General features: G+C 42.6%; 1 protein-coding gene across 3 annotated transcripts; it reads right to left on the reverse strand.

Moving 5' to 3' along the window:
* Positions 1 to 264: 264 nt before the first annotated feature.
* On the reverse strand, positions 265 to 23,277 carry tango2 (transport and golgi organization 2 homolog). 3 transcript variants are annotated; one of them, XM_080004651.1, is made up of 9 exons: positions 23,256 to 23,277; positions 22,251 to 22,394; positions 17,212 to 17,300; positions 10,624 to 10,743; positions 9,834 to 9,951; positions 4,053 to 4,120; positions 3,665 to 3,818; positions 1,156 to 1,260; positions 265 to 995 (listed from the first exon to the last, which is right to left on the reverse strand). In XM_080004651.1, exons 2-9 carry the CDS (start codon positions 22,304 to 22,306, stop codon positions 881 to 883), a joined length of 825 nt encoding a protein of 274 aa, XP_079860777.1. In that variant the 5' UTR covers positions 22,307 to 22,394; positions 23,256 to 23,277; the 3' UTR covers positions 265 to 880. The 3 variants fall into 3 exon arrangements, with proteins under 3 accessions (XP_079860777.1, XP_079860775.1, XP_079860776.1); XM_080004649.1 differs by having other exon boundaries at positions 3,665 to 3,821; XM_080004650.1 differs by lacking the exon at positions 23,256 to 23,277 and adding an exon at positions 23,126 to 23,243 and having other exon boundaries at positions 3,665 to 3,821.
* Positions 23,278 to 23,758: the final 481 nt, after the last annotated feature.

The raw sequence follows: 23,758 nt of genomic DNA on the forward strand, positions 1-23,758 counted from the left end.
AATGCATCACCCTACCATGGAAGAGGTCAAAGCTGTAGTGCCAGAAACATTTTCAACACTCAGAGCTCCACCCAACTTGGCAAAGCAGATGCTAATACCTACTGAGAAGAAAAGGGAAGTAACTGATGACACGAAACACAGTTACAGTAAACAGTCTGTAACAATGATCATCTGGTTACTGTAAACACAACCATAACATTAATTGTTATTTTTTTCCATATAAAATTGTGTGCTTTTCTCAATCAATGAAAGTGAGTTTCAGGTAAAAAATTATTTTAATTGAGAGAGTGGAACAGGGAGTACAGCTGTACATAGCTTGAAATGGTAGCAGATATACTGTACGAGGCCAAGAAAATCAAGACTTGTCATGAGGTAATCACAAAATTTAAACCCAATGTGTTGATTGATTACATTTTTAAAGCAGGACGTACATGTACGTGATCGGCAATGGATGAAAAGGTGAACAGTGAAAACCACAAACCCGCATGTTTGACCACTTTCTCCAACTGCATAATGGTCATTCTTTGGCAATGCTTTTAATCATGATCTACACCAACACCCCCCCCATAAATCAACAAGGTGATCACAGAAATTGATCAAATTGATTCAAATAACTCAGTAAAAATTAAATCAAAAAACGCAAATTAAATAGACTTAGGATGAGCATTTTTTTTTCTTTTTGCAATGAGAAAAGTGCAATTAATCTCCCTTTCCCTGGAAAGTGATACTTTCACCTCTATATCACAGCTTAGGCGACCGATGAGTCCTCATGGTTTCACGTCGCTACGGTGAAAGTAGGATGACTGAGTCTGTCATTTGGGGAGCGCTGAGAGTAAGTAATGCCGAAAAGGCGAAGGGTTGCATCTGGTGGCGGTCACTCCTAGAGCTTGAACTGGAAGGAACTGGTGCTCCACTGGCTGGTGTCACAGTTGAGCATGGTGCGCTCGGTGAAGGTCACATTTCCCGCAGTGTCTATCAGAATGATGGTATTGGTCCTGGAGAGAGGTGGGGACAAAGGAAGGGAAGTGAAGTTACAGGAGCAACAACAAATTACCTCATTCCATAACAGCTTGGTGTGGCTTTACATCTGGAACATTAAGTTCCATCAAGATATAATAGGTATTGGTGTGTGGCTGTGTGTCCCCACGCACTTACCTTGTGCCGTAATGAGGAGAGCGAACACACACGGCCGACAGGGCCTGGAGCATGGACTTGGTGTAGCCGTCTCCCTGGCTTTCCTGGGCGGGGTCAGGGTTGTTGCTGTGAAAACAGGCGCATCTTATTGAAATTGTTTGGCTATGCTTTAATTGCCCGACTCATAAAAATTGATATTTAATTTGTGTACAGGTACTGCTCACTTAACGACCGAGGTCCGTTCCTAGGACCAAGTCGTTAAGCGGATTGGTCGATGAGCGAAGACCCGTGTTATTTCACCGATAAGGGGGTGTGGTGATGGTGATAGCGAACGCTAGTGTAGTGAATACTGACAAACTACAGGAACGAGACTGAGAACAGTGATGAGATAGGATGTACAGTAGATAGTATATTTACAGTGTATATAGTATATATAGTGTATAAAGTAAATATAGTGTATACAGTTTTATATAGTGTATAAAGGGTGATGCGCGATGAGAAGCTTGGCGCTGAGACGCCGCGCATGCAGTGCGTACGCCGGTGTTGTACGCAGAGTACAATACAGACTGGTCAGAGAGCTGGTTATAAGTCCCAACGGTTGTTTAACAGGTAGGTCGTTAAGTGAGGAGTACCTGTGTATATATATATATATAAAATACTATTTTTCTTGATTTTAGATCAGACAAAAAACGCTAAAGCTACTGATGAGTTATCCCCTGCAGTTGCTCCATTATAAACTAGTGAAGATGAGAATTTCCCCACAAATGTTCATGCTGCATCCACCCAGTTTACATTCAGTGTGGAAGAACATCGAGGGGAAGTGCTTCTAGGCTTTGTTTTTTTTCAATTATTCATTGTTTAAAATAAATAAATAAAAAATCTTGTGAAATTGTAAAACTGAACAGCAATACCTACAGAGGCGCAATACCAGAGTCTTTCAGGTTCATGTGAGAAATAGGGACTTCCCTGCCCACTGCTTTCCCTCTTATTAAAACCAGTTAACAGAATATTGTATTGTTGATATTCATTAGGCCATAAAGCCTCACAGACCATCCAAGGTAAACTACTAGCAATATTTTAGATTATTTTCTTGGAAAGACAGAGAGAAAATATGAATTCGTATTGGGGGCAACAGCAGGTGGGAGGCTGGAAACAGCAAACCCCATCCCGCTGCCGCACAGAGCTGAGCGGCTTGCTGTTCGCTTATTTGTTCACAGTTTATTAATATTACACGTCGCATGTCCAAATTGCATCAAATTCAACACTTCACGTCCTTCGGTCCCCAGCAATACACCCGGCAAGTGTGAAATTGATCGGATGAATGGTTGTCGAAAGAATCGAAGGACATACAGACAGAGATTGGACAGACAGAACAGAGATTCCTTACTTTATAGTTAGATGATGAGGTCCAGAAATACACTGCTTGAGCCTCGTTGGACTCGTAGAGAGACAGGGAGAAGTACTTGGGAGGGGTGTAGAAGAGTTCACCGCCTAAAAGCTCAGCGATTAGGGATAATGAATTTGGGGTACTAAACCCTCTTAAGGGCGACTGGTGCTCCACTCTTCCTGGCTTGTACGTCTTGTGCAGTCGCTTTGTGAATTTTACATTCTCCGTGCTGCGGTTTGGGTGGAATTTTTAGCTTTCTTTAACAATGCGAGAGTGTGAACTTGGGGGGGGGGGGGGGGGGCTGAGGGTTATTCGCACCGAAGTGTCTCATAAAGAATACGTTTTTTTATTGATTTAAGGATCGTGCGTCGTCAAACTAAAACCAGCTGCAGCACTTCGGTTTTTGTAGGTTTCCGCCAATGTCTATTTTAATGGTCGCCATTTCCCCCCAATAACTTAGAACCGTAAACTGCAATATTCTGATAATGGTAGTAATTGGTAATTGGTGGTAAGTAATTTCACTGTGGATAGCTTATGATGTTATTATTTCCCATAACATAAATGGTAAATACCAATATATATATTTTATTTTTACTTACAACATATCAAACATAACATTTGCTATGTTTGATAACACACAACACTTTTGTTTGGACTAAAGCTAAAATGTTTTATAAATAACGGGGGTGTAATGGTGTGAGGAATGTGGTCAACTTAATCTAGGTCAGTGGTTCTCAGCTGGTGGGTCCCGATCCAGAACTGGGTCATGGGTCCATTTTACCTGAATCACAGGAGTAGGCAGCTACTTCTTGAAAAATCTGATAAACAACCAATATACTATATATAGAAGCGTACCAAATTTATACGCTTATATTTTGAAATACACTTTCCAACTGTGGAGTGTGGCTGTCATGAGCTCATCTCATGAACATCCCACAAGTCACACCTTCATAGTACACTTGTTAGCCAAAATTAAGATTATCAGATCATCACTTGGTACACTCAAGCTTTGTGACTAAATGACTAAGGCCAAATGTGGATCCTGAGCCTCGACCAGTTGAGAACCACGGAGCTAGGTACTACATTTTCCTTATCGGGGAGGGAAACAAACCAAGCCTGAGCCTGAAGCGTCTCGAGACTCACAGCTCCTGGTTATTGAGCACATGGAGCAGCTCCTGCACCAGGCCATCGCAGGAAAGCTGCGGCTGCCTGTCGACTACACTGGTGAACAGACGCTTGCCGTGCTGCAGTTTTCTCCAAGGACTCTCCAGCAGCGAGTTGCTCAAGCCGTAGATTCCTGCTAGAGCATTGACAAAACGTGCATGAGCAGCATATCCACCAATAAAGACTAGGCAGTCACAAACATTTACCCAGCATGCAATCTTGTACAGTTGCTCCATAGTAAGTGACCCGATATTATTCTATAAACCTACAAACACATTATCAACATAAAGGTAACAGGCCCCAGGGCTGGACGAGGAGGTATAATTATATTTTCAACGGTTACTAGAGCAACATTTCAAATACAGACCTGGATTTAGATACATAGGCTGGGGGCTGCCTCTGTTTCCATAGTAACACACAATGTCTTCTTTGGCTCTGGATGGGACACAGTGAGATTGGAAATTAGAGTGGCCATTTACTATAAATTTAATTTTCTTTATGTCTACTTATCAGGGCCACTCAAAGTGCCATCTTTGCTACTTTGCCCCAGTCCATTAAAGAACAAGTTCAAGGAGCCTGTTTTCCCATGCTCGGTGAATGCTCTTTCATCTTCTGGAGGAAAAATTTGTTCCAAGAAAGAAGCACACTGTGTTTATGACACTGAATATTCCTGGAAATGTTTGATTCTGTTTCCTTTGTACCATCGAACAAAGAAGAAACAAATAATGATTCTTTTTTTTCCCATTTGCAGGGGGCATTGTAATTATTATTTTTCAACTTGGCCAATTTCAGTGTTAAAATCCTTAATACGGTTGCAGGCCCCTGTGGTAGTTTGGTTCCATCCCTTGTTAAAGGAAATTAAATTGTTCTGCATATAGACTTCTCACATCGAGGGCATATATCACTGCTTCAGCACGGGACACTGAATAACGAACAAAAAAGTCCTGCCATGTGCTTCACTCACGCACAGAGCCAGCTAATTTCCATCATTAGTTGTCATTCTAAGATGCTGATTAGCAGATCCAGATTGCCAACTCAAAAAACTGGGGGGGGTTTCATTTCTGAACATGGGTTGTCCAGCCTGGTATGAGTTTGGCATATTTTAAATGTTTTATTTGCAGGTAAAAAGGTCAGATAATATGTCAAATGTCTGACATTTGAGAGACAGACGTTATCAATTGGGTAGACGTGATGCTGAATGGCGTCCAGTTGCTGTTTAGTCCTCTTCCATGACACTAGCGATACATTCAGCGATACATTCAATTAAGGGCACATCTGCTTAGAATTCTTAACACACAAGACCAACAAGACCCATAAAATATTATTAGGGGAGGGCTTTCTAATATTATTTTTGCCTTTTCTGTAAAGTGGAGGGCAGTCTTTTTCCAAGTTTTCCTACAAATCTAACTTTTACTTTGACACAAGATTGACCCACAACAATGATTTAAGGATGTTTTTCCATCTGATATTATTATCAACAATAGAAAATGGATAGAGAGTGGAAGCATTACTAATGTGCGTCTCTGGTGACATTACATTCACTTTCAACCCTTTCCCTTGGGAATTGGAGACCAAATAATTACTGGAAACATATCTAACTCAAAACATGATAATAAGCGAACCCAGAGTCATAGCAGTTAACCTTTTATGATTGGTGAAAATGATTGTTGATCGAGGAGCTTGTCCTACTTTTAAATGTAAATGTGTAGACATCACATCACATTATGCGACTCTAACACGAGGGTGCTGATATGAAGTGCAGGGAAAGACTCTCTCAAACTCAAGGTCATTGCTGTGGTCATATTACTATTCCGAGCTAATATAATGAAGGGGTAGGGTTATTTTTATAAAAATATCAGTGACAGATTAAGTGGAAATTAATCATATAGGGGGCGGACATAGCTTTAAAGAAAAAAAACAAAAAGAAAGGAAAATAACATTCACCCACCCACCCGCAACCGATAATATTCATACAGCCCGTTAATGACTGGTGAGCCATTGAGCAGTGTAGAGAAAGTTGCTTTTGTGAACGACAACTTGTGTCTGCTTGCCAGAGAGCTTAGCTTATCTAACTTTCTCAGGCAGAGAATTTTACAAGGCAGGTCACTGTGCTTCCAAGAAGCCAACGTAAAAAAAAAAAAAATACAAGTTGAGATGACATTCTTTCCAGTAACACATGAAAAACCCCAGACTCATAGCTTAAATGAAAGGAAACTGTTGAGAGAACTGAGAACTCAAACACAAAGCTGCACCTGCCACTGTTGACCCAAATGATTCTGCCAGACAACATCCTCCCCTTGTGAACCATATAGCTGAATGTGCAAATAAGGATACGGAGAAGTATTCCAGTATGCCATTGTCCCATTCTGCGAGCAGCAAAAGCAAAGCATGAGATACAATATAGATTCAGGTGTTACAGCTTACACTCGACCCGCTACCCAAGGGCCACCTGGTGCGTTGGTTGATAGCACGAGTCGACAACGTCCATCAAATTAGAAATAATTTCGATTTAATACGCAGGAAGCTGAGGGCCGGTCTTGGAGAGCGATGGCTCCAATTCTTTATGCTTGAAGCCGGCCAGAATAACCCATTGTGTACGCTGTGGATTAATTTGGGTTGGGATGAGGTAACAGTGGGAAGCAGGGGCCACGGAGCTGAGGCAAAATGAGGGAGAGATGAGTGGCGGCTGGCTGCTCAGATTTGTGTCTGGTGGTGAGCAGCATGCCGGCACTATAACAGGATTCTGTGCTGAAGCTGCAGTGCGGTTTCCCCACCGCCAGCTTGGATGTGGTTAACATGGAGGGGGTTGGAAGAGCTTTCAACATCAGCAGGGCTTGGAATGTAGACGAGTGTGAGGGGGAGCTTCATGGGTGAAGGCAACATTAACTCACATCTCCCAACTCTGAATCTGGACTAGATTAAAAAGCATCTTTTCTTTTTAACTGTGGTGTGTGGATGGTGTGGTTTGAGCAGCCACACCTGACCTGGATCTAGATAATTGGGGACCCAGGATCAGTGTGGCTGCATACCTGTTGCTCGTTGGTTGGTCTTACAAGGAACAGGTAAAACCCCCATCCCCACACACACAGTCAGGAGAGGAGCCCTTGCCATGGCACATGTCCATCTGCTCCTGGGTTATTCCAACTAGCCCACTCTAAAATAAACTGGTGTCTACAACCCCGTCTTCTGTCTCTCTGTGCTGGAAGTCCCTGAACATGCCACTTGGGTGGTGTGTCGTGTTTGTATGTTTTGTCAAGTCCACCTGTGTAAATAACAAAAAGTACTGTATGCCATAAAAAGTCCTCATTCTGGGAATGCCGCTGCATTAGAAGGTGAACTATAAGTCCAAGCCACAACTGAGATAATACTAATAATAAAATATGGCGGATGGGATCTTTGGAGCCTAGTCTAAGAATAGCAAAATTAATCTGCATTCAATCTTGATGTCTTTCGCTGCAGACAGGAATGTCGGGGAAATGTGATGGGTCACAGTGCTCATATCTAAAAATGTGACACCGTGCTAACAACCGCAAAGCCAAAATTAACAGAGCTATATTTCACTCTGACATCTGGAATCTCTTATTAGACTCTGAAGTACGACTATTTACCTGCGGGGGTGTCAAACACCCATTTTCCCTTATGGGTTATCAATACCAGCAAGCATTGGCAATCAAAACAAACATCCACGCCTGTTCCTTTGTCTAAATAAATAAAACAAAATAAACATTAATCAGCCTCAGAGGCCGGTTGTGGAATGTGCATACTTACACATACATCACCATTTTTTTTTTCCACCAGGCAGCTGCCAAAAACTACAACAAATGGTTTCAGGCCATAAGATCAAAACGAGCTATGAACTTGCTTTTCAGAAAATATACACACTGCTTAACTGAAAGCTTCACACTCGGGCACGGATTATGGTTTTTTTTCAAGATTATCTCTCTGAACACCGACATTCATTTAAGAGTGGGGAACAGTTTAAAGTCACAAGTAAAGAAATTCGTAGATATGTTGCCTTCACAGCACTGATCTGTGATCCTAAGAGATAAAAGTCTGTGCATACAGCACGCTTGGCATATGTTCCTTCTGTGCATTCTCTCGGAAAAGTATGATTTCCACTGGCTCTACCAGATGGATACGAGAGTCAGTCCGACATGGTCATAGATAACCAATCCAAGCAATAGATTTGAAAATGACAAACATAAGTGTTCATCCTCTCCCTTATCTGCATCCTAATGAAGAGGACCGCACACATTTTATTTAATAGCAGAAATCGCCTGATAGATCCCACCCCTTAGTATCTCAAGCTCATAAATCATGTCTCAGAAACCGCTCTCCTTTTTAAGAGCTACTTCCCATTCACAAGACACACTTAATGATTTGGAAACAAAATATAACGCCTTATTTCCTCCTGGGGGTTTTGGCGACGACATTACCTCGGAAAACAAATAGGCCATTAACGACGCATTTTATGGGGTGCCTTTTATTCTGACACAGCTCATCAGCGGCTGGGGGGGCAGCTGCCATTGGAAACGCCATCTCGCCAGGCATCTGGTGGGATTCCAAATGATGCAAACACCTAAGCTGCTTTCACACATGCACTGCAACCCTGAAATTATCCAGACATTACCCGGAGGAGCTGTATGTGTGAACGCAAATGTCTGAATCAGTTTGAGTGTAGCTGCTCCTTACTCCTATCCGCTTTGCTTTATATTCCTTTCACTCTTTCGTTTATATTGTGGATACGTCCAAATAGATGGAGTATCAACGCAAAAAGTCACAATTACTGATAAGTCGGTAGCCTCGTCCGCCATCTTGGGTATGCTGTAAAACCGCAGCGTCATGTCTTGCCTCCTGCGCGCTCTACTCAGGCTCCGCCCCTCGTCTAAACCAAACTGTAGTAGTTTCCAGTAGGTGTAAACGCGTGAACGCGTGTAAACCCTGCCTGAATCTGCAGCGACAGCTTACACCTTCATTAAAGCAACGCAGCTGTGGGGTCAGCACGAACGGAGGGCCGCCACGAAAGGCTCGTCTTTTAACAAGCGTATTTGCATATCTTCACCCCTTTAACCTAGCGGAGAAACTGACTGCCGAGCTACCTGACTGCTCTATGAAAGCAGCCATGCAGACGTGACGTTCTCCATGAATGCTGGCGAACAATATTGAACCAACAAAAGAAAAAAAAAAAAAAGAAAAAAGGATTGTGTGTGCATGCGTGTGTGTGTGAAAGGGATAAGGAGGTGGGGGACAGGGGGCAGTTCCTGGGAGAGGCCAGGTTACCAGGATACACGGATCACGACACTCAGGCTCACTGGGAAAACACTGAATCACATCCCTGCCGCCCACCCCGCAGGAAGACAGAGAGGGAGGATAGAGGTTGCAGCTGAAACTCCAACCTCTCAATGACAAACCCAGAGACTTGTTGCCATGCCAATAAAATGTCTACAGGGGCCTCCCGGATGACAAGGCGCCTCTGTTTGTACGCTCCCACTTTGATTCCTCTTTCGCCCCGTCTCGCTCCTCACCAGGTCACAAAATTAAATCATGTCAGGCGGCTGGAGACGCGCAAAGCCAGTGTGTTGAGAGGGGAGAAGAAAAAAAAAAAAAAAATACAAAAAAACTTGACATGAAACACTGTATAGCTTTTCTATTCTTTGTCTAAAACCCCAGATATTTTAACAGGTATCCACTCAGAATTCTAATGCAGTCTCTTTCTCACAGCTTACGGGTTTTCTTTGAGGGGAGCTTTTGCCTTCGATTAGGTCCTTTCCATTAAGCACTCCAGAGTTCAAAATGCTGCCGGAGCGGTTTCATCCCCTGGTTTAGAGAGGAGCAGAACACCAGCTAAGAAGGGATAAAGCTCCTTTCTTCTGGAGACCACACAGGAGACTCTCACTTTTGTCTCTGGGCTGCTGACCTTGGAAGTCATTGCTGCTTTCTGTACATATTTACCCACAGTGGGACATCCCCGGTCTTTTTGGGTCCAACTATAAGGGGAATTTCAACCTTCACAATGCAGAAAGTATCTTGCAGACAGCTTGGGAGAGATTCATAAGAACATGAGTGGAAAAACATCCACTGTGTCCACCCATCCTGTTCTCAGCTCAAATACATACAGCCCAGTGATTTCACTCCACTGTTCACTCACTTGAACTCTGCCGTTAAGAGGTTGAAGCCGTTATACAAGTGGCCTTCTGCTGACACCTTCTTCAGGTAGGAGTAGCTGTCCAGGTCCCTGTCTGACAAGTAGTTGGACACCAGGAACCCTGCGGGGCATAAAACAATTTTGTAAAGTGCCAACCAAGAGCATTTGCTGGGGGGGGGGGGGAATAAAAAAAAAAAATAAATCACACGCCTCAATGTAGACAGATTGAGGAAAAATGGAATGGAAACAGAAAATTGAAACCTTCGATGAGAGTACACATGGAAGTTCTTGTCAGTCAGAAGACGGTTATTTCAAACGTCAATAAACGGACATGTGAGTTTGAAATGGTCAAGATCTGGCCTTTTAGGGTAGTACACATTTAATAAACTGCGGTTAAAGTGTGTTTTCTCCTCAGGGAATTGAGTTTGACAACAGGGAGAAGCCTGGAGAGATGTCACTGGGAGGCAGCAAAGGAGACACACCAACAAAGGCAGACCCACAGCCTGGAGAACAGGTCAGAGGGAGCCTTCGAGAAGCCACTTAAAACAAATTTCCTTTCAGTAATCCATTTATTTGTAAACATGCACACCATTTGGTCGGACTAAAACACTTGAGAATGCATGAGTGGTGGGAAAAAAATGAACACAGTATTAAAAGTTCTAATTATTTCATCATGACAAGACACCAAAGACTTGGTGAGAGTGCAAGCATGCTTTTATGCCACGTTTTTAAAGAAAGAGAATATTGACATATTTTAGTTTCCCCTAGTTTAATCACTGACAAATTGCCCCACCTCGTCCATGTGCTTCAGGGTTGATCTTGTTTTCCAGGTAGTTGGTGATGGCAGCGAGCTTGCCCCTCTTGGTGATCCCCAGCCATGAGCCGCCTTCTTTGCCACATTCTAGGTCCAGTCCTGAAAACCACAGGGTAAAAGGTTGGCTATTTATACCAGATCTTACGTACATCCATGAAAAAATGGGTTCAAGACGCATCCTGAAAAAAAGTAGCTGTTGTACTCTTTGTACAGAAAAATCATCAACTAATTTAAGGCTATTGTCACTGTTTTGTTTCAGACCTTCAGGACTATACAATGATTTCAAATGTTCCAAATACTCGTCACCGGTCAGATTTCCCACAAAACATGAAAATTTGGGGCATATATATTATGTCAGAGGATGGTAATGAGCAAGCCTCGGCAGCACACATTCAGAAAGAGGCCCAGTAAATGATGTGTTAGACCTTGGAATGCTTAGTTAGATAAAGCGTACTTAAACAGCAACTTTGTCTCCAGTGCTTTGATGTTAACCCACAGGCAGACTCCAAGGGAATAAGAGAACTACAAGGTTTGTAAAACAATATAAATAGATTAAAACATACTCTCTGGTGTGATTACACTGTTGTGAAAACAAAATGGATCAGACTGAACTTGAAATAAGATTGTTCTGTAGCTTAATAGCATCGGGACTTTGAAAGATATAGTCAGCATAGATCAAAGATCTCCTTCCTTTGAACAAATACAATGCATGAAACTTGATTTACTGCAAAGTCGCTTCTTCAAATTCCTCCACGTTTGTAATTAAATTAAGTTAAACTATTCCCCAGATGGATAATCAAGAGGTAGTTATTCACCTTTGATCCCACTACTTATGGTACAGTCTCTAATGACCAATATATGTGACCAATTCTCATTTAAAGCATCTGTCCACTCCGAAAGCAGCCTGAAAGATGTCCTCTGGTTGACGATAACAAGAACAGTGGAGAGAAGCTCATGAGGGTGTATACACAGGCTCTATCTATATAAGGCACAGACTGAAAAAGTTGAACTAGCTCCTCAATACTGTATGTACCAATGTGAATTCCACCTGTGACTGATGGAGACCATTCCTAGTTCTACCTATCTGGGGGCAGTAGGACACGACACGACGTCCGAAAATATTTTGAAGTCCAACATATTTAAATCCATCCGGTCATAATGTCCGTATATCTGTTCATTTCCGCGCTCGGTGAGTTGCAACAGATTCATTTTATGTGGCCCATGAGAGCTTAAAAGGCATATGATCGTCTTAAAATAAAAGTCTAGACTCGCGAAATGACAGAATTCTGCCGCTAGATTGCCGTGTTTCCATATCGGCGTTTAACTAAAGCGGTTTTCTAACAAGTGATGAAGTTGAAAAAGACCTACAAATAATCCCAAAATGTCCAACAAGAGAAATATTGATGCAGAGGGAAGGCAGTTTAATGAAAGATGGGAGAGCGAATACATGTTTGTGCTTCAAGGAGAAAAAACGGTATGTCTTCTATGTTACGAGGCAGTGTCAGTGATGAAGGAATACAATTTACATTGTATTGGCATTTTGACACCAAACACGGAGCCAAGTACGCTAAATTTAGCCTCCAAGAAAAACATCAAATTGTCCAAGAATTAAAATGCAGACTGCAATCGCAGCAGAATATGTTTACAAAAGCTACAGCCAAAAAATATGCAGCAGTGAAAGCTAGCTTTATGGCTGAAGAAATCGCCCGAGCTTCCAAGTGTTTTTTAGAGGGTGCATTTTTGAAGCGATGCATGCTAAAGGTATGTGAGCAGGTGTGCCCTGACCAGATACACTTTTCAAAATGTCAGTTTGTCAAGAAACACCATCGCAGAGTTAAGGAACTAGCAGGCAATCTGACAACACAGCTGGCCGAAGAGACAAGCTGGCTTTTTCATGAGCTGTTGATGAAAGCACAGACAACACGGATACAGCGCATCTATCCATTTTTATAAGAGGCGTGAAGGCAGACTTCACTGTCAGTGAGGAGCTCTTGGATGTAGCTGCCATGCATGGGACGACGACGGGGAGGGACATTTTTGATGCGGTGGAGAGGTCCGTAAGTAAAACTAAATGACCCTGGGAAAAGCTGGTGCGGCTAACTACCGATGGCGCACCTGCAATGTGTGCATCACCTCATCAACTTCACCCAGAACTTGACCAATATAGTTGTGAACTGAGACAACCCTTATTGTTTTTTTTGAGTTAATTACTTATACTACATTGTATGTGTAGCAGCGTTTTCAGTGCGTTTACAGGTGTGTGTGTGTGTGTGTTCATGCAGCCAAATGTTTACTGTCATCAAAACCATCTATCATTAGTTGGATGTATGCCCTCTGCAAAGCTGTCCGCAGCCATTTCTTGTTGTAAAATGCTGTCACACATGTTCATAGCAGCTCACAATTATTTGTTGTACCATAGTTCTGCCCCTCTCAACTGGGACATAAAGTTTTCAACAAAGTTGATGTAATAACTTGTGTTTGATGATATTTGTCTTTGTTATTCACTTGAAAGGTTTGATCTTTGATTGATGGAGTAATGTGGGTTTCTTAACCTGATAAATTAAAGGGACTTATGTTATCATAACACAGAGCAATGTGCTTCCATATATTTTTACATTCATGTAAATGCATGTATAATATTTTTACATTTGAATAAATAATAATCAAATGCAGAGACAGTTATTTAACAATATGTTAAGGAGTCGTTACATTTATACAGTCATACAGTTACAACTGGCCCTTTGAGGGCAACCATAATGCTGATGTGGCCCAGGGTGAAAATGAGTTTGACACCCCTGACATACATCCATAGTTTGGTGGGTTTTTTTATATTTAAGTTCCATCCTAAAGCAGACGGTAAATATTAATTGTGTAAAATATGTAAACGGGTTGTCCCGACGAAGACAGACAACACCACAAACTTTATTATTATTTATTATTTTCAGAAATGAGCTAATGTTGGCTATGATAGAAAGGTGTCAGAAAACACAGTGCATCACAGCTTACCGTGTATTGGGCCCACAGACCGGTCCAAGTGGAAATGCTGACCCCTGTCCACCACCGAAAGCGCCTACAATGGGCACGTGAACCTCAGAACTGAACCATGGAGCAATGGAAGAAGGTGGCCTGGTCTGATGAATCACGTTTCCTTCTACATCATGTGGATGCCCGGGGTTAGGGTTCGATCGAGCATCTGTTGGATGTGCTGGAACAACAAGCCTGATCCATGGGGGCCCCACCTCACATCTTACAGGACTCAAAGGATCTGCTGCTAACGTCTTGGTGCTAGATACAACAGGACACCTTCAGAGGTCTTGTGGAGTCCATGCCTCGACGGGTCAGAGCTGTTTTGGCAGCACGAGGGAGAGCTACACAATATTGGTGGTTATTAGTGGTGGTTTTAATGTCGTGGGCGATTGGTGTATAGACAGACAATCACCATTATATAGACACTCCATAAAACGTGTTAAATTCGGTGGCAGCAAGAGTCTCCACCAGTTCCTGGTTGATCGATAACGACGGGAACAATTAGCCAGACAGCGATCTAAAGAGTGTGTGTGTGTGTGTGTGTGTGAGGGGGGGCGGGGGTATTCCTCAGAGAGCTAGCAGTATCCTATACACTTCCTTCTCATCATGCTATGCCTCCTTTAGGCCGCTGCTTGCCGCCCTCCAGTCTCTCGGATAAGGCACGGCCATTTATTTGTGTCACACCGCATAAAGGCGGCCATCAATTAAGGACCCACTTCTAGAGTCCTGACCCTCCATTACAGAGGGGAGAAAGAGTGATGGACCACAGGGCTATCTCTCTTGTGTTTCCTCCCTCAGCAGAAAAGGGGATGATTGATTTCTCAGACAGGGCAGTATTGTGTATTGGACTGGAACATCAGTCAATTACAGATAGTTTACTGCATGCTGGGTGACACCCTGTAGAGGGAGTGGAGGAGAATTGGATTCAGAAGTGACGGGGACAGATATGTAGTTGAATATTAAAAAGGCGCACACATCCCCGAATACAGCCTGGGTCAAATACAGCAAAAGAAAAATGCAAACCTAAGGTATTTTTGAATGTTCTAGTTGTTCCGAGTACTACAGCAGCAAGGGATATACACAGGGCTTGAAGTGGTACTTATTTCTGACCGAGACCTATTTCTGAATACTGGCACTTCTCATGCTCTCGTGGCATGGCATGCCATGCCGTATGTTTTCTTTTTGTTCTTTTTTCTGTTTATGCCTATCTTTTTTCTTCCCGAGCAGAGTACCGCCACTAATTTATTTTCCACCTCATACACTGACTTAGGATTAAATGTTCTTAATAGTGCAACATTTGATCGGTAGTTTACAACGTAAGCACATCCTTCAGAACAGCAATGAGGCCATCATGTGATATGGAATGTGTGGGGCGTGGTTCAGCAGCGGCTGCAGACGGCAGCATGGCTTCCTTTCCCATGGCCTCACGGCGCTGGTTGGTCCGATCCGGGGCAGGGAGCTTTCTTAATGTTTGTCTGTCTTGCAGAGAGGACCGGGGCACCGCCTCGTCAGCTGACCAGGAGCCAGATCTCAGCTTAATTCCTCCTGCGCCCAAACGCATTATTCTTCATCATTTATCCTGTTGGCCAGTGAGCCTTTTTCTTCACTTTTATAATAAAAACTCTCGCCATGTCCGCAACCCACAGCAAGAAAGAATCTGTCTCCCTCCCTACCAGTGGGCAGAATCCCACAGAAGGCTAGAAACACACGTTTTTATTCTACCACTAACTATTACTACAGAAGTTTAACTCGGTGAGAGAATCCTCCCTTTACAGAAAAAGGTGTGCTGATCAATACATTCAGCTGGTTTAGTGACTGACTGATGGCCCTTCATGACATTACACACCAATTTCTGAAGAACAAATAACTGTTCTGTCCTATAGGGCTGGGGGATATTAACCAAATCAAATATCGCAATATTGTTGACCCATACCTATTTGATGATTTTGGGCAATGAATATTTGTACTTTCATAAGATATTATACACAAGAAATCTTTGAGAAGCAATCATTACTAATGTGGATATTTTGGGCAAGAAGATAAAGGCATTGATTAGAACAGCTGGAACAGCCTAAAGAGTTAAATAAATGCGATAACTTTATAGACCCTATAATAACTTTGTACAGCCTTTATAACCCGGAAAAGACAACGTTGAACTATTTCTACTAAACAAAAAGTCTCAGACAGCATATTCAAGTTCAAGAGATTATTTGTCACATACATATACATATGGTCATGGTATGTGACCCCCATACTTTAGAGTCATTTGGCGGCTTTCGAGTTTGTTTTTTGCATCATTTGAAAGTGGAGAATCCGAGCTTCCAAACAAGGTTTCACTTGTGCAAATCAAGCAAATATTTTTAAAGCTATGACTTATGAGTCTCAGAAAATCTGAAATCTGAAAATCTGTCACCAACCTCGTCATCGTGGAAAATGAAGTCCAGTACGCGCTGCTAACACTGACTTGGATCTATCGCACTGGTCACATTAAGGTCCGAAATATGATTCAGAGCTTCCGCCACCCGCTTCACATAATCCATAACGATATGGAGAAGAAAGTTTTCACAGACAAGTGAGACCAAAACACCCCCATGATGCGCTTTAACCGTCTGTTTACGGAAGTGACGTAGGTGCGTGACGCGAAGGGTTCTTCTTCACCGTTTCACAACAGTGGCTCCATGTGTGTAAGAGTAGCACGATTTAAAGGTTGAATTCTATCAAAACGGTTTCACATTGTGACTTCATATCACATGGAACATGGATGAATGATCTTCACCTGGACGGTTGCTTTAAAGGAAACCATCGATTGGCGTTGTTCAGTGCTGTTCAGCGTCTCGGTAAGTGAACTGCGTTTCCCCATGTAATCTAACGGGAATTTTTAACTCCACGGTTTAACAATTTTCTACTATTTATAAATCAAACTCAATTTTGAAAATACGTTGAGATTAAAAAAAACAAAACACAAAGGAACACAAATCTGGAAAAATTTAATTTTCCTTCGAGAAAGGTTTTTTTCAACTTATTTGGCTCCTCCTGGCGATTTTAGAAATGTGCGAGATGGCAGCTTTTGTTGTGTTGGGACACATACAGTATTTGCAGTGAAATGTCATGACACCTGCATTTTATCACATATCACAATATTGAGATCACATCGATATATTGCCTAGTCCTACTGTCCTGCATATGTTCCAACACAATTTTTTGATCCAAATAAGGGGTTGGTAGGAGCTTATTCAAGCTTAAAAAAAAAAAAAAAAAAAAAAAAAAAAAAAACACATGAAAAAAGAAGAACAAAGCATAAAACACCCACTTTAATTTTGTAGCCAGGGTACAATCCCCCTTTACAGAACTGTACTGAGTGAAGGGGACTCAAAGGTCCCAGAGACCAGACCATTGGTGTGTTGATCTGGATAGATGTGTTCTCGTGAACCGACCACACAGTGCAAAGGAAACAGACGGCACCCCTCTGTTGGCCATCTTTCCGTGGCCAGACAGCCCTTCCTGCTGCCAGCTTGTTAGAAATGAAAGGCGCACACTCACCGCTGAGGATCTCGCTGTTCGACGCCCAAAAGTCTGCAGCTTTGGAAGGCCTGTTGTAGAACTCATCTCTGTTTGCAGCCAAGATTAGCCTGGAGAGAGAAACAAAGAGACGGTGTGTGGGCCAGCTGTTGTTTTGCCGTAACCATTGATTCATTCTCAACAACTTTCCGGTGAGGTGTCTGGAAAGGTTTCGACAAGCGCCTCAACGGCAAAATCAATAACTGAGGAGTCCATCCATCGTGGTGGAGAGGACGCGCACATCCCGTCCCATCGCATCTCTGAAGTCAACCACTTATCTCCACATTAATCATAATTATTCTGGAGACAATTGCTGTAGCCATAACAAATATCCCCAACCAATGTTGGCATTGTGGCTGTATCCTTTATGCATTTTACCAAAAGTTGTCATGCAAGTGGCCTCAGAATTTTGGCATGTTCTACCGTTCCCCTCACAGTCACTATGAATGAGAACTTCACATTACCTAAACCAGGGGTTCTCAAACTTTTTTCAACTATGAGAACTTGACGCCACTTGCAGAACCACTCTGTCCCAGATGCAATGACATACAAATACTCTGTTTAATATGCCACGCATGAAGACAGCATTGGTAAAAAAATTTAACCAAGGACCCCTGATTTGAGGGGGAAAATAAACGCCCTCAAATAAACCCCCTCACGCATATGAGAGAAAATAAACCACCCTCCCAAAATAATATTTGATATTATTTGATATTCAATACGATATTTCTAACACTAATGGAAACATTCAATGTTCATTCAAATGTATTAGAATTATTTGTATCGCACCATTTCAAAACACAGAATATTAAAACAATGTATTCAATTCAATTAACATTGTAGCTACACAGAAAATCAAACACAAATCAAGAGAAATGCACTACAGAGACAGGCGTGTGTACGGTGGCGAGGAGGTGCACATGGCAGGATTTGTCTAAGAGGAGATAATTATATAGGTTTTATTGCATAAAAACTTTTTTTTTTTTTTTTTTCCACAGGCCAAGTGCACTGATTAATTGCCATGAACTTCACTTTGAGGATCACTGACCTAAATCGTAAACGTTAGTCGATCCATCATCGGTAAAAACCAAAAAACCTTTTTGGGTACATAATCTGAGAAATGAGTGCTCTGCCCATTCATCCCCACTGCTGCAGGCATTTATTCCCCCTGGTTGGGAGTTTATAATTATGGTGATGAGCTGGCGGCAGGCCTTCGATTGATTGATTGATTGCGAATGCCAGCGTCTCCACTGTCCCTGGAAGCAGAGCTGTGGACTGGCCGCTGTGGCCCTGTCCCCCACCCGCTCGCACAGAGGCATCATGTTCTGCCAGGAGCCTCCAAGCGGAGAGCATTTGTGTGTTAATAGACTAAGCAGGATCTAGCGGATGGGAGAGGTAGAGTTTGGCAGCAGAGGAGCAGCCTTTGATGATGACCAAAGGGAAGAGGATCAAAGTCAGGAGACGGCAAAAGAGCCAGAGTCTGAATACAGCTCTCAACAGCCAAGCTTACAAAATGGGAAATGGAGAGAGAAGGGAGGGAAAAAATCGTTCACAATCTGATATATATATATCCACTATATTGCAGCCCACTACTCATAGGTATGTCAGTTACTAGGATGGGTAAAATGCAGAGAAATGCATTTAGTTGGCTCAGTACTTGTACTCTGTGCAATGACAATTAGTTGAATCAATCTATCTTTTCACACACACACACACACACACACACACACACACACACACACACACACACACACACACACACACACACACACACACACACACACACACACACCGTAATCTATCAGACCAGCCAACCTTCTTCGATTGCTCCATGGTCCAGTTCTGACACTCGTGTGCCCATTGTAGGCACTTTCAGCGGTGAACAGGGGTCAGCATGGCCACTCTGACTGGTCTGCTACGCAGCTCCATACACAGCAAGCTGTGATGCACTGTGTGTTCTCACACCATTCCATCATAGAAGCATTTACTTTTTCAGCAATTTGTGCTACGGTAGCTCTTCTGTGGGATGGGACCAGACCGGCTCGTTATCTTGCTGTAGGATGAACCCCTGACCAAGTAGGCGTAGACCAGAGGGCATTGCTTGGCGCTATAAAATGCTGTGCTAGCCCTTCTAATTCAGGGTGCCAGTTAGTCTGTGCAAGTTGCCGATTCTGGCTCTAGCAAAAGAGCCCCAGACCATTACGCTTCCTTGTCCATGTTTGACAGTTGGTGTCACACAGAGAAACCATCCTTTCACTAACTCGACGGCATGCAAAAACCATATGTGATGAACTGGAAATTTCATATTTTGATTAATTTGTCCATAAGACCTTCTTCTGGTCTTCAGTAGTCCATCGGCAGTGCTTCATGGCCCAGGCAAGCCTCATTTTCTTATTTTGTCATCTTAGCAATGGTTTTCTTACCGCCACTCGACTTGTAAAACCTACAGCTCCAAGACTCCTCTTCACAGTTGAAACTTGCTCACTCAGACCATTCTTAAGCTCTGCTTGAAGCTGTTGTCCCTTGAGCCGCCTATCATGCAAGCTGTTGGCTCTCAGAAACTTGTCTTCTGATTCTGTTGTGGCTTTGGTCTTCCAAAACCCTCCCTGTCAGAGTTCCCTCCAGGTTTCAAGTGCCTTTTGATGGTGTAGTAAACTAACCACCAACACCTTGGCTTTCTTTGCAATTTATTTAAAGGAAAGACCTATACTTTTAAGGGTTATAATGTTCTGTGTCTTCCTTTGGTAATTGTCTTTTTCTCGCAATTATGATAGCAATATGCATTGCAATATTTTGCAAATAATGCTTCAGAGGGTGTCATAACAGTTTGTTCCAACACTGCTTTTTTACAGACAGGGGGTTTGGAGGTAAAAAAAAAAAAGTTGGAACACCTGTATGAATTGTTTGCAACAACTTTCAAGGTTTAATTTACTTCCGGCGCAGGAGCAGCTGTGCTTGGCGCTTCCCTAGCTCCCCCTCTGCAAGACGGCAAGAATTAAGAAATTTTCCTGTCCCAAATCGGGATTTGGGATAGTTGTGAGGCCATGGGAAGGAAGCTGCATATGGAAAAGCAGACACAAATAATGTAGAAGAATCAGTGTATCAATGTGGTTATTTAACACCTTATTTAGGGAGGCAAAACTTTGTTGTCTCTTTCAGGGAAACACCCTGCGTCAACTTCCTAAGGGCAAAAACACTGACAACAACCACACTGCTGCATGCTGAGCCGCTTTGGTGGTGTTAGACTTATTTACACACTTACTCACCAAGATCAAACAGCATCTTCAATTAATTTCAGTTAAAACCCATTCCAAAATACTCAGGTTCTCAGTCCAAAATACACATTACTGGACCAACACAAGATGGTTAATAATTTACTTTGTAGATTAATTAATCTATTTGCATTGGGGATAAATACTGTCCTACTGTACCGTTACAACGTGTCAGTATGTGAGGTAGTAATGGAGCAGTTGATCTGCTTCACAAAATCAAATTGCTGTTTGCCCAACACTGTTGAACAAAGCAATAAAGTGACTGATACCATTTTGGGGATTTTAATCTCATTACCCGAGAGGTTGCTAGGGGAGTGCAAGTAGTCTAGGACATTTTATTTATTCTGAGGATGTAGCCAGAGTAACACACAAATGCTCTCCTGGCCCAGTGTTAGAATTTACATTGGTCAGGATAATTTTTCACTCGCCTTTTTCTCCCCCTCCGCTTCAACACAGACAAACACAAAACCCTTAATGCTCAATTTGAGGCATTTTTACATGTGCCCTTCTCTTCGCCCGCAAAGTGCCTTTCTGTGCAAAAGGTCAAGGAAATATGGAATTAAACACTCCACTGTGGCATCTATTCAGCGCGAATGACTCAGGAAGGTGGAAGAAAAATAAAAGTAAAGAGGCCAGTGACATTTTTTGACTGCCACAATAGCTGCATCTTCCCTGTGAGCTTGGTGACAGCATCCTTCAATTCATCTTTAACAGAGGAACGAGAGCGTTTATCACAGTCGGAGCAAACACATAGACCGAAAAGAGATGCAATCGGGGATAATCTTGCTCTGTACAGCAAAGGCTAAGGAAGCCAATTCTCATGGCATTCCATAACTAGGGAAAGAGAGATGACAATTTAATACTGACTTTACAAGTAGGGACCTATATGTTTCAAAAACCCTTTATCAGGTCATTCAATTCAGACCTTTTTTTCTGATTCAATCACGAAGTAGAGAACACAAGGGAGCGGTCTATATTTAGCGCCTTTGTAACCCTATTAGGACACAGGACGTTTCACCGCTCCTGAGGCTTGAGTCCGCTCTCACAGACACCTCCGCTGTGATCTCTTTGGGCCAGACACCCAGAGCGAAGGGCAGAGATGGACCGAGGCCAGGTGGGGAGCCGGCTCCGGTGGTTCAGGGGGATTATAATACGATCCTCTTGACAGCGCAGCAAAAAATCACACTGACCGCTCCTAGTCCACTAGTCTGTGCTAGCAACTAAAGGAAAATCGTCAGTTTTAACCGAGGCCCAGGGCAGATAATGTAGGGCGTGCAGGGATGTTGCCTAAAATGAATAAAAGTATATATTTCTTATGCCAATACATCACAATAAGGAAACTACAAAAAAAACATGACATTTTGCATCACCTGCGCAGCCTCAGCATTTTAGACTGGTAGAAAACAGATTTTGTTAGTGAGGTTACAGCAGAGGAGACAGTTTCAAGCACCCTACGTGTTTGAAAGAAAAATGCACCCCGCTGAGGTGTCCTTCAACAAGACATCCACTGCTGAGCTCTGACCTTCATGGAGGCGTGGGGGGGGGTCGGCAGTAACAGAATGGAAAGAGCTGCAGTCACATCATGTTTTCAATAATACTTTGACATCAACTTTTTTTGTTTAGAAATGTCACGCTTCTGTGCGACTCTGTGCTACAACAACTCTAAAGCCAATCCTGTTTCAGTGCATTTCTGAGTACCAACTGTATAAAATCACATTGAGGACATGAATTAGCCATTGGCCGTCTTACCTGTAGGCATTTTTGGATGCAGGCCGCGGGTCGAACTTGAAGAAGATGATGCACATGGATGTGTTGAGGTGTAGAAGACACGTGTTCACTCTGTTCAGTTGCTTTCAAAGCTTGCTCATGCTTGCAATGTTGGATCTGAACCAGCTAAGCAAACAGGTAAAGCGAGTGAGTGTCTTGCAAGGTAAAAATAAAGGTTCTGTTTTGGAAGATCGTGTGCCAAGTTGTGAAGAGACACGAAAGACAGTGTGAGCAACCGAGTGAACGAGCGCCGTAATAAAAAGAGAAAAATAGATTAAGAAAAAAATGTGATAAATGGGTTATTAGTTAATTGTGAAAGCAGTTTAGGCATGTTGTTCACCCAACATCTGGCACACATTTGCAATAATTTAACAATGTGAAATTGGAAAATATAACTTTGTCAACACTGAGAATATTTTCTGCATTATGGGTGAATCTCCCAGTTGGGTTTGAGTCCTGCCATATTTGAGGATCTAGTTGTGTTTTAAATTGATCTATTATGTTCTCGTTTGTGTCCTTTCGTTGGTTTTACCACTTTGTTTCTATACTTGCCTTAGTATAAACAGAAAATAACCGCCATGCCTATATGTCGTCTTACTACCACTGTCAAAGTTAATGTTACCGAACATGGAACAAAACAAAAATCAGCTTTGCCAACGAGGCTGGATCACATACGATGGCATTAAGACCTTGTCGGTAAGACTGTTGACAATAACATTTAAGAAGTTAACCTGACGCTGACAATCTGACAACTGTCTGCCATGTTTAAGTAGCACTTGTTAAATTAGCCTAATGCTAGCCAGGGTTTCGGCTAGCACTATTTTGTGAGCAGTGACTGCACAGACAACACAGCGGACCTTCACTCCCTTCCGCTGTTGGGCTTAATCACTGACAGACTTCTTCGCAGTGTGATCGTCCGCATTATCGTTTACTTTGGCCGGGTATGAAACTAGTAAGCTAACACCACTCAGCGCTGACAATACTCACTGCCCCTCTCCGCTCGTGGTCGTCAACTTGTGCTGCGTTCCGGCGAAACTCGGAAATCGGCAATTCCGAGATAAATGTGTTAAATTTTCTCCGTTCCGGAAAAATAGACGCCCGCAGCACTGGACTTATTTTTTCATATATATATATATATATAACCCCAGCTATCGCCGCTTGTATATATATTGTATATTTGTTGTTCTTTTTAAAATTTATTTTTTGTTAATTAATTTTTATTTTGTGTGTCTGGCCGATCATTTGCGCTTCTACCAAGAGGCGTTCGGATTTGTCCAGGTTCCAAACTCGATGGAATGCAGCATTGACAGCTGAGCCGTCTCGTCAAACGAGCTTTACTGGATGTGGACTCCAGCTGCTGCCTGTATCTATACCCTTTACTCCACTGCATTTCAATATCTATACCCTTTACTCCACTGCATTTCAATATCTATACCCTTTACTCCACTGCTTTTCAATATCTATACCCTTTACTCCACTGCATTTCAATA

This window comes from Zeus faber (assembly GCF_960531495.2).
Source record: "Zeus faber genome assembly, chromosome: 7".
NCBI classification, from domain to species: Eukaryota; Metazoa; Chordata; class Actinopteri; order Zeiformes; family Zeidae; genus Zeus; species Zeus faber.